Source organism: Poecilia latipinna, unplaced genomic scaffold (genome assembly GCF_001443285.1).
Source record: "Poecilia latipinna isolate Pla-1442-1.1 unplaced genomic scaffold, P_latipinna-1.0 Scaffold282, whole genome shotgun sequence".
Lineage (NCBI taxonomy): Eukaryota > Metazoa > Chordata > Actinopteri > Cyprinodontiformes > Poeciliidae > Poecilia > Poecilia latipinna.
The window spans coordinates 239,478-250,722 of NW_015112898.1; the positions used below are offsets into that span (position 1 = coordinate 239,478).

Here is an 11,245-nt window from a genome sequence, read left to right on the forward strand (position 1 = left end):
ACCAACCAACCAACCAACTCAATAAAACCAAACCAACCAACCTACCAACTCAACAAAACCAATCCATCCAACTAGCTGCACAAAACCAAACCAACCAATCAACTCAACAAAACCAATCCATCCAACTAGCTGCACAAAACCCAAACCAACCAACCAACTCAACAAAACCAATCCAACCAACTCAACAAAACCAATCCATCCAACTAGCTGCACAAAACCAACCCAACCAACCAACCAACTCAACAAAACCAAACCAACCAACCTACCAACTCAACAAAACCAAGCCAGCCAACAAAACCAAACCAACCAGGCTTCTAGAAAAGTTGAAGTAGTCTTACTCTTTGTACTTGAGTACAATTTGTGGGCACTCTGCCCACCTCTGGTCCAAAAGGAAATTCTCTCCGCAAAGATGTCTTAACATTTGGCTTAAATTCAAAATGAACTTGGAAGTACAACTGCTTTTATTGATTTACAATGAGGATAAATTTATATGCCAGTTTTCCCCCCAGCATGTAGGGCACAGTCTTGAAGAAGATGGTAATCCCAAAGTGTAACAGAATGATGTTTGTGTTCGAGTTCAGAAAGGTTTGAAAGTCCTCTCTGTTCTGCGTTCAGGGATTCTTCTTGAGCAGAACGGTCTGTGTTACTGGGCTGAAGGTAAAACAAGAAGAGCTCTGTGTTGGCTGACATGGACGTCGGCCAGCAGCTCTTTGTTCCACTAGAAACAAGTGACACTGAAATGGTACCACAGCTCAAGCCGGGTGCATGATATGATGCAAATGTCGGCTATTATGGCTCCAAACTACTTCTGTTCCCACTCTTTGGGAAACAAAAAGCAGCCATTATTTGATTCAGGAAATCCTGAGATTTAATGAAAATGAAGCATGTATTTGTGGAAAAACTAATTTCTTAAGTTGAAAAATGAGTGAATTTAGTCATAGTTTATGCTTCGAGGCTAATTGGTTGAAGAATTTGCATTAGCTTTTCCATCTACACAAAAACCAAATACATGTTTGACTCCATGGCACTGAAATTTCACCTAACTTGGACTAAAACGTTGGAAAATGTTTTTGTTGCTGTTTTAAGGATTGAATTTTATCTGAGCCAGTTTTCCAAATAATCTAGTGAGAAAATGTCTCCAATCATTTCTAAGATGTATTTTAACCTCTGAGATTTCAATATATAGGTTTATTTATAGGATACGTTAAAGCAGGAGATCCTGGCTTTTGTTTCTGTTTGTTGCAGACTTCTGCCAACAGCGAATCGTCAAACCAGTCTCAGTGCAGCGCTGGGTCTCTGAGCGACAAGGAACCAGAGGTTGGTCGGGAAAAAATATTTAATGCTTTTTTATTGTCTTTTTAAGTTGTAATTAGCTTTTTTTCTTTATTACAGTTATATGTTTGCATTAAGCGAAGAGCATAATTAACTTTTTGTTTAAATAAGTCAATCTCACTTTAATTTTTTTGTTTTTCAATGTGTTTGGACAGTTAGTGCAGGTTTATATTGGCTATTTATTTCTTCAAACACTTAAAAATAGAAGCTGGTTCTTGCTCCTTTCAGTCTCTGGAGAGAAAGGCCAACGGGAGAAGCAAGAAAAGAAAAGGCGACATCTTCGACAGCAGCAGCCAAGGTACGCCCAACCTGCTTCCTAACAAAACATCAAAATAATTTGAGATCTTTAACTGAAATGAATCGCATGTTTGCTTAACTTTAAATATAAAGTCAACAACATCTCAAACCTGGGCTTCTCACTACAGCTGTTAGATTTAATTATGTCAACGTCGAGAAGTTGTTAACATCTTAAGGCCAAAGTTTCAAGTTTCCACCTGAATATTTTTGCTTGTTTTAATTGTTCAGAGTTCTTTAAATGTCCTGTGAGTAAATTTTTTTCCCCTAACAGCTGGAGCTTTCAGTATCTAGCAGTTATTTACAATTTACCGTCTATTAAAAGAGTATTTCTTCAGAGTTAACTGAAGAAAAACATGCTCCCTGCAATGACAGGAGTGAAATTACCGCAATAACCCGATGTTGGATGGAAAGCACAACGTCTCCTCTTTCAGAAACCGTTGGACGTTTTCAGATAGCGCAAAGTTTCGCAGAGTTACGGTGCCATGAAGTTGGCTTGTAAAAATGTGTCGTCGGCGACGCCTTTTCATCCAATAAGGGTAAAATGTTGTAGTAAATAATGTATGTATATATCACAGTATATTAGATGCTGTGTAAAATTCTTACTGTTAATTTGTGTAACTTTTCTTTTACATTTGAAAACAAGTTTATGGGGTAGGAGTTTCTTCTTCCTGCTCCTCTTCAAACATGTTAAGATTACTAAAATATGTCTCTTCTTTTTCCTGTTTGTTATTTTATACTGCCATCATGTTAAAAATAAAAAAGTATTGAATTGTTGCATTTTCTGATTCTTTGTAGGAAAGGGAAAAGGGCAAAAGCGAAATGATTATTTTGAGGTGAGTCCATTTAGTTCATGTGTTTTTTACTTCAACTCTCCTTCAAGCTTTCCTGTCTAACCTTCATGCTTGTGTAGGGAGGTTCTTTACTCGTCTTTTACTGAGTTACTATTCTTCCTTTTCTCTTGATTTGGTTCCCTTCTCCAAATTGCCCCTGGCCCAGTTTGCTGGTAGCAGCGGCTCTGGCGCCAGTCCTGCGCGAGGCGTCCATTTGCTGCTGCGCTCCTCTTCGCAGTGCTCTCTGTCTTATCCTCCGGTGAGAACTGGCGTCCATCTTAAGTCTTCTCTGCTCCTCATCTTCTCTTTTTATCTTCCTCTTTCTCTCATTTCCTTTTTTTTTTCTTTGATGTCCAAACTGTTTCACTGGAAGTTGAAAGATTTTTTTTTTATTTCTGAGTTAAAAATGTGAAATTATTTTATTGTGGATTTCTTTCTTTTTACCTGCAAAGCAACAAATTATCGTAGACGTATAGTAGTTGGCATTTATTGTTTTTATTGTGATAAATCTGTTATCATGGTAAGAATTTATACTTGTATTTTGTCACGATAAATTTCATTTAATCTTTAAATTCCCCCCATGAAATGCCCTTATTGTCAAGCTGGACAGTTTTACTATTTTCTCCACTATTTGTTCAATAAAGTCATCAATAAATACCAATAAATTAGAAAAAAATATGATTGCAATTTGCAGCTTAGTGGTAAAAATCACTCTTTTTTTTTATTGTGTACTACGAATGGCAATGGTTTTGAAATGCATTGTTTGTGTTTGTGGGGCAATAATTGCTGTGACACAATTACCGTCAGGCTTGTTACGATAATATTGCTGGACGATATATTGTCCCAGAAATTATCGCGATAGACAATAATATTATTTTGAGACCATTTTCAAGTAATATGATGACATCGTAATGATGCAAAAAATAAACTTTAAATTCTAATGAACATTGAAAAACAATTTAAATATGCAAAATAAATAAAACAATATAAACAACAAATAAAATTAATTATGAAGTTTCTGTAAAGCACCAGACTGAAAACTTTTGTCCAGTTTTTGTAAAAAAGGGAGAAAAGACAAAAACGATAAATCAGGCAAGTGGAAATTATTGAGTTTGTTTTTAAAGTTAGACACTTTTATTTTTATCACAATAATATTACAAAGTATTGTGATCAAACTAACTGGACCAAACTTTGTCACCAGTGAACAAAAATTGCAGTAATTTTGTACAAAAACAAAAAAAGTATCAGAATCCAGTAAATGTTGATTTAAAAAAAATTTATATTCCAGTGACTGTATTTTATTTGACGTCACCTTTAATTGTTTGTGTTTTCAGAACGGCAGCCCTTCGTCCTTAGGCTCCGCCCACACCGACTCCTCTTCCTGCAGCTCCTTTAAGACGACTCCTACAACTTCCTGTTCTCACAAAGCAATCCAGGTAAATCATTTTATTCACTGCCAAACTCAAACATTCGGCGTTTTCTTCTGTATTTTTATTCAGTGAACTTGTTGTGGCCATTTATTTTCAGATTTTGTAAATATTTATGCAAGTTAGGACACACTTAAGTTAGTTTGGAACCAGATTAATACATTTTTGTATTTGGAATTTTTATGATTAATTTGGTAACTTTTCTACCCTTCCATTAATCTTGGAGACTTTTTTTTTCCCGGTGTGACGACTGGAGTTTTATTAAAATTATGTGTTTGACCATTTTTGAAACGTTTGAGATCAGATTAAGTAAACTTTTGTTCACATCTATGTTGTAAGGAATTTTTAGCTATTATTTTGTTTATATTTTTGTTAACAATTAAGTTGCAAGAGACAAACGCGCAGCACTTTTCTGGAAAAAGTTTGGTTTTGGAGCAGAGTTTATAACTGCATTTATTTTTCCTTTTCTTTTTTCAAAACTGTAAACAATGCAGAAAATAAAAGTAAAATTTTACACATGACCAGAGTTTGTGCTATATTTTGATTGATGGAATCAAAAAATCCTGATTCTAGTCAGAACAGAGAAACCTCATCACTGCTACTCGTATGACACAGTTGACGTAAACGACACCCAGTTTTTTTACTTTGATGATTTAAAGTGTGGCCTTATTGTTTAGGAAGGAGATTTTTATGTTCTTCTTTTTTCAGTCGGAGCTGACGCTGCTGAAACTGAAAGCAATAGAAAAGGTCAAGAACTCTGACCTGGAGCGAACCGAAGGGAGGATAGACGACCTGGTGAGGGTGAGATATTTAAATACTTCCTGCTCTAAACACAGCTTTTACAGATGTTGTACCAGATGTTTTTATGATAAATGATGCATCTCTTTTCTTGTCTTTGCAGTCTAACTGTGACCTGAGGCGTCAGGTCGACGAGCAGCAGAAGATGCTTGAGCGCTACAAGGAGCGGCTGAACAAATGTGTGAAAATAAGCCAGCAGCTGCTAATTGAGCAGGTTAGCGTGTGCTAAATTTTTATCTTTGCTATAAACATTTAACTTTTAAGTTCTTAATCCTTTTGTTTCCTGTTCTTCAAGTCAAAGAGGGAGAAAATGGCTTGCAGGGACAAGAGCATGCAGGATCGCCTGCGTTTGGGTCACTTCACCACCGTTCGCCACGGAGCGTCCTTCACGGAGCAGTGGACCGACGGATACGCCTTCCAGAAACTCATCAAGTCAGTAAACATTTTACTGGACGTTAACTTGCTCCTGTAATTACTGCAACAGCAATAATGTTGTTTTTTTAACCATTTTCAATCATATTAATGCAAGTTTCATCTCGTAAGACGGATAAACGCTTAACACTGGAGCATCTTTTAAATATTCAAAATAGAAGCAGAAATAAATAAAACCCACACACAACCGAAACCATAAATAAGTTAGGTTATGATATTTCTCTAAATACAATTGTGCTTCAAAAAATATGAATTACTAGAATGGAAATGACTGAACTCAGTTTAACTGAACATTCAGTTGATTATTTGCAGCATTATGATAGTTTGGGGTTTTTCATTATAGTTTAGTTTTATTTCATTGTGACTTTTTGTTAGTTTTTATTAGTTAAATATTTAGTTTCAGTTTATTTTTTATTTATTAGATACAGTAGCTGTTTAAATGTTTTCATACTTCGGTTACTTTTTAGATGCAGAATTCAAAAAAGTCCGATTATCAATTATCGAACATCAAAAAATAGAATCAGTTATTGTTCAACAGCAGTAACTGAATAATTCATCCCAACTTTTGCTGCCGCTGTCTTGTAATTTTCAGACAGTTGACATAAATTGCTTAAGTGGGGGAAAAAATTAAATTGAGAGGCTAAAAAAATATATAAATAAATATGAAAACGAATATTATATCTATAATTTCAGTATGTTTTAGTTTGTTTGAATAACACACAATATAGTTCCAGTTTGTTGTAATTTTTCCGTATTAAATAGATGTTTTTATTTATTTCAGTTCACAGAAATGCTTTCTCAGTTTCAGATTTTGTCATTTTGTTAGTTTTAGTTAACTGTAATAACCTAGATTATTTACTTATAGGCACATAGTGTTTACCCTGCAGACAGAGAAGTAAAGGCGTTGACAGCATTTTGTTATTTTCTCTGTGTTTTAGGCAGCAGGAGCAAATCAACTCGCAGCGGGAAGACATCGAGAGACAGAGGAAGCTGCTGGGGAAGAGGAAGCCTCCGGCGGTCCAGATGCCTCCACCAAACATGGAGCAGAACAAGCGGAAGAGCAGAAACAACGGCCAGGAGAACGAAACGTACGCACAAAACAGTTCTCCTTTCTTTACCACAATGCGTTCACGCGCCTTGCAGGGTTCATACTGGTGCTGGAAATCCTTGAAAATGCTTGAAAATTACTGAACTTTTCCGCATTTTATGACGGTAAAATCATAAACTTTAACATGTTTATTCGGATTTTATGCGATTGACTGACATAAAATATATCTGAAAAGTGTGGCTTGCATTTGAATGAAGCAATAACTTGTCAAATCACATTTTTGTCGAGTCTTTAGAAGTTTTTATTGACCTGTTTTGTACATCTGGAAACTCACAACTCTTTTCTGCTAAATGGTTCATGTCGGATGGAAAGCATCTAACATGATAAAATTTATTTGGTAAAATCCCAATAAAATGAAGTCAAATTTATAGTTGTGACATGTCAAAATGCACAAATATAAGGGGCGTAAATATGTTAACATGCTCAGTTTGTAATAAAATACAGTTTGCTGCACTAATGCTGTAACACTAAGCTTGAGATTTTTATTTTTAATCCGTCTAATCTGAGTTTTCCAATCCCGTCTCATCCAGGCTGTCGCTGGCTGCGTATCGGGAACAAGAGGAGATTTTCAAACTTCGAATAGGCCGTTTAAAAAAGGTACTTTTCTCTCACAGTTCAGTGTTAGAGCTGCAGGTTTAATTTGAGAAGAAGAGGAGAGACGTCTCTGTGGTTGATTTGCAGGAAGAAGCAGAGATCCAGACAGAGCTGGAGCAGCTGGAGAGGGTTAGAAATTTGCACATTCGGGAGCTCAAGAGAATCCACAATGAGGACAACTCGCAGTATGTATTATCCCAGCTTAATGATATTTAAATTATATTGTTTTAAAGAAAAAAGTTGTGTCCAGAGTCTGTCTTAAAGAGCAAATCCCTGCATTTTATTGCAAATTTAAAGCAGCATCAGAAAATCAGTGATTTTTATTGCAAAAAAAAATCACAAAATAAAATGTGAAATAAATATTTTCTCTGCAGATTCAGAGACCATCCCACACTGAATGATCGATACCTGCTTTTACGACTGTTAGGAAGAGGAGGCTTCAGTGAAGTTTTTAAAGTAAGCAGAGGCTTTGTGTTGTTTCTCCATTTATACTTTAGGCTAGCTCAATGTCGGACTAAAATGTAATAACTTAAAGAGCTGTTGAATAATAATAATACGGTCCTCTAATGTTGGTAAATAAGTAAAAGTTTTCTTTTTCAGGCGTTTGATTTAACAGAACAGAGATATGTAGCCATCAAAATCCATCAGCTCAACAAGAACTGGAGGGAGGAGAAGAAGCAAAACTACCACAGGTGAGTTCAAATCCATAAAAACCTTTCTGATTCCAACTTAATGGAAATATTTCATTCTTAATAACCTGCGTCTGTCTGCAGACACGCCTGTAGAGAATACAGGATCCACAAAGAACTCGACCATCCTAGAATAGTCAAACTCTACGACTACTTCTCAATCGACAGAGATTCGTAAGTTCCTAAAAAAAATATCCTGCTTATTAAATGCTTCAGTTTTAAGATTTGCACAGCTGCAAATAACAATTATTAACAGTTATTCTATCAAATATTCTGACGATTAATCGGTTTTTAAAAAGTTGTCAGATTCTGCAGATTTTTTTGTTTAACCACTTTAGGCAGGGCTGTCCAAAGTGAGGCCCAGGGGCCTTTTGTGGCCATTAAAATGATTTAGTTTGGCCCCTGACCGCAAGTCGAAAATGTGGAAAAATTTGGCAAACACAATGGAAAACAATTCATCACCCAAATATTTGGAAATATTTGGTTTTGTTTCCAGTAAGGCAACAGCCAAAGCTTTTTCTTGGAACATTTTGTTCATTGTTGAGAAGCTAAAACAACAACAAAAAAAAGCTGAAAAAATAATACAGATATTTCCATTTTTAATTTAATGGTTTCAGTAGTTTAAATGTGCCAGTTTTGGCAAAATATTTGGACACCACTGCCTTTAGTCTTATTAACAATATTAGAAATACTTTAAAGTATGCAAATAAACCAATAATCATTAAGTTTTTAAATAAGAAAATAAACATTTTGTTGCCTAAAAATTTATAACACAGCATTCCTTTAGGATATGCTTTATCACTTGTAGTAAAAGAGAAAAACATACTTCCAACATCAACATTCTCCTTTATTTTTGCATAAATACGATGTAGGGCTGATGTTTTTATTTGTTTATTGGATTGAATAATTTATAATTGGATAACAAAAGCAGCTTAATGTGAGTTTTTTACAGAATGTCAATCAGTTGAAGCTAAAACTTATTTAACTTATACATGTATTTTTTTCAAATCTTAAATCCAAAATGTTTATATTTTTAGTAATATTTTGGCTTAATCACTGCTCTGAGTGTGTTGTTCTTTCAGCAAATTGGCTTGTTTTTTAGTTTGTATACTCCAGTACACAGTTAATCGATTGCTAAATTAGTTGATTATAAACGATTAATCACAATAAAGCCGATTAATCGTTTCAACTCTAGAATCAAATCTAAAGGTAAAAAGTTATGTTTATCATCTGCCAAAGCAGATAACTCATGGTTATCGTCTTTATAAGTGGAGATCATGACAGAGTTCGCATTATAAAATAAAATAAAATGTACTTGGATTCATTTATCTATCGATTTTACTTTAAAAATCTGTATTTTCTCACTTCCTGTCTGATGTGACGACAATTTAGCTTCACTTAGCGAAGCAGGGGAACTCGTCCTTCTGCTAGTTTCCTTTGAATAATTAATCAGAACAAAACTGCTTGTTGCTTTGAATGTTCCCAGGTTCTGCACGGTGCTGGAGTACTGCGGCGGCAACGACCTGGATTTCTACCTGAAGCAGAATAAGTCGATGACGGAGAAGGAGGGACGCTCCATCATCATGCAGCTCGTCAACGCCCTCAAGTATCTCAACCAGATCCGGCCTCCCATCATCCACTATGACCTCAAGCCTGGTACCTCAGCATGTTTTCATTGAGCTTTGCTTGTTTTTAACCTTTATTTAACCAGAGATTAAAAAATAGAAACCTGAGCAAAAACGGCAGCAGCAAATCATAAAACCACTGATATCAAAACGCAATTATAATGCAGCTTGGATAAAAAAGTGCACACACCAGCAAATGAGAAGTATCTTATTTACAAACTGATTATTAAAAACGTTCAAAACATTTAAGAAACAATATTGTTGCAACTTCAGTTAAGTTGACTTAATTAAACTAAAACTGATTAAGAGAAATTTTACAAGCTGCCATAACTTATTTTTTTTATATCATTACATCAAGTTGACCCAACATAGTTTTACATTTTTATAATTTTTTTAAAGCTCATTTCTAAGTTAAGCCAACTTAGATGTTCATTTTTTACAGTGTTTAAAATGTTTCTTCTTTTATTACAGATTATGTTGGTGAGGCTAAATGGGAAACGCTAAGTTTCACGTTTGTGTTTATTCTATTCAAGTGAGAAAAATTTTAATTATACAAATTTCCACCAAAAAAATAATTTCTAATTTTTGAAAATTCATTCCTTCAAATATGTTTCAACTTTTCAGAAGGAAAATAATTAGAAAAAAATCAATAAATATAAATATTTAATCTAACTGTTGAAAATCGTTTTACAAGCATTTTTACATCTCTTTAAAACATTAAATATTTTTTTGCCTCAAATAATAAACAAGATCTAATTCTGGGATAAAAACTCAAAATGTTTATTGAATGTGGAGAACAAATCCCAGGGAATCAACAATAATAAAGACCTAAATATTTACACTAAAACATCTGAGTAACTTAAAAAATAATAACGTGTAAAATCACTTAGATGTGCTCTTATAATAAAAGAACAACATTACTTTAGATTTCTGAGCATTTTAATACAAACACATAAATACAGCAAAAGCTCCTTGTAGCTTTTAAAAAGCTATTTTTACTGTTTTGGCAGCACAAAATAAGACACTGTCATCAGCATAAAAATGAGAATTGGCATATTGTCACCTTCCTAAAATTGGGCTTAAGTCATTTTTTGCCAAAAGTGATTTTTTTTAATCTAAATGATCTTTTGGCAAAAAAATGACTATTTTAACTGTTTTTATATATATATATATATTATAAAAAGAAAGGATCCGAGATTAGAGCCTTGTGGAACCCCATTGGATACTTGAAGACCTTCCAGTTGCACGTAGTTTTTAAACCCTTCAGCTGATTTTCATTAAATGCTCAGACTGTCATTTTTTGCGTTTTCAGGGAACATCTTGTTGGTTAACGGCACGGCGTGCGGGGAGATAAAGATCACCGACTTCGGCCTGTCCAAGATCGTGGACGACGACAGCTCTGCTGATGGCATGGATCTGACTTCACAAGGAGCAGGGACCTACTGGTAAACGCTCAAACCAAAATCTAACAACTTAAAGAGTTAATTACCGTTTTATCTCCGACCACATTGCAGAAAGTTGAAGTTGTGGCTTAATCTTGCAGGTATTTACCACCTGAGTGCTTTCTAATGGGGAAAGACCCTCCAAAAATATCCAACAAGGTCGACGTTTGGTCAGTAGGGGTCATCTTCTACCAGATCTTATACGGACGGAAGGTAACCGCTGGTCTGCGTCGGCTGATGGATCATTTAGGTTTCATTTAACCTTCTGACCGGCTGCATTTTGCCTTTTGCCAGCCGTTTGGTCACAACCAGTCCCAGCAGGACATCCTCCAAGAAAACACCATTCTGAAAGCTACTGAAGTGCAATTCCCCCCAAAGCCCGTCGTCACCACAGAGGCAAAGGTCTGAGGTCATGGGTCAAAGCTCAGTCCAAACTCCATCCATCCATCCATCCACCCACCCATTCACCCATCATCCATCCATCCATCCATCCATCCATCCATCCATCCATTATCCATCCATCCATCCATCCATCCATCCATCCATCCACCCACCCATTCACCCATCATCCATCCATCCATCCATCCATCCATCCATCCATCCATTATCCATCCATTCACCCATCATCCATCCATCCATCCATCCATCCATCCATCCATCCATTATCCATC

The 11,245-nt window shown here is 35.4% G+C and overlaps 1 protein-coding gene across 3 annotated transcripts in view; it reads left to right on the forward strand.

Annotated features, from left to right (window-relative positions):
• LOC106948319 (serine/threonine-protein kinase tousled-like 2) overlaps positions 1 to 11,245 on the forward strand; it is a 27,220-nt gene that overhangs the window by 11,500 nt on the left and 4,475 nt on the right. For 2 of the 3 annotated variants that reach the window (XM_015033919.1, XM_015033920.1), the window contains exons 3-20: positions 1,246 to 1,317; positions 1,561 to 1,630; positions 2,425 to 2,462; positions 2,626 to 2,718; positions 3,794 to 3,895; positions 4,595 to 4,687; positions 4,788 to 4,898; positions 4,980 to 5,116; positions 6,055 to 6,204; positions 6,755 to 6,821; positions 6,906 to 7,003; positions 7,193 to 7,274; positions 7,419 to 7,510; positions 7,592 to 7,681; positions 8,994 to 9,163; positions 10,445 to 10,577; positions 10,676 to 10,787; positions 10,869 to 10,976. In XM_015033919.1, the coding sequence (XP_014889405.1) occupies positions 1,246 to 1,317; positions 1,561 to 1,630; positions 2,425 to 2,462; positions 2,626 to 2,718; positions 3,794 to 3,895; positions 4,595 to 4,687; positions 4,788 to 4,898; positions 4,980 to 5,116; positions 6,055 to 6,204; positions 6,755 to 6,821; positions 6,906 to 7,003; positions 7,193 to 7,274; positions 7,419 to 7,510; positions 7,592 to 7,681; positions 8,994 to 9,163; positions 10,445 to 10,577; positions 10,676 to 10,787; positions 10,869 to 10,976 (1,818 nt within the window). The remainder of the gene's footprint in view (positions 1 to 1,245; positions 1,318 to 1,560; positions 1,631 to 2,424; positions 2,463 to 2,625; positions 2,719 to 3,793; positions 3,896 to 4,594; positions 4,688 to 4,787; positions 4,899 to 4,979; positions 5,117 to 6,054; positions 6,205 to 6,754; positions 6,822 to 6,905; positions 7,004 to 7,192; positions 7,275 to 7,418; positions 7,511 to 7,591; positions 7,682 to 8,993; positions 9,164 to 10,444; positions 10,578 to 10,675; positions 10,788 to 10,868; positions 10,977 to 11,245) is intronic. The other variant, XM_015033921.1, reaches the window with a different exon arrangement.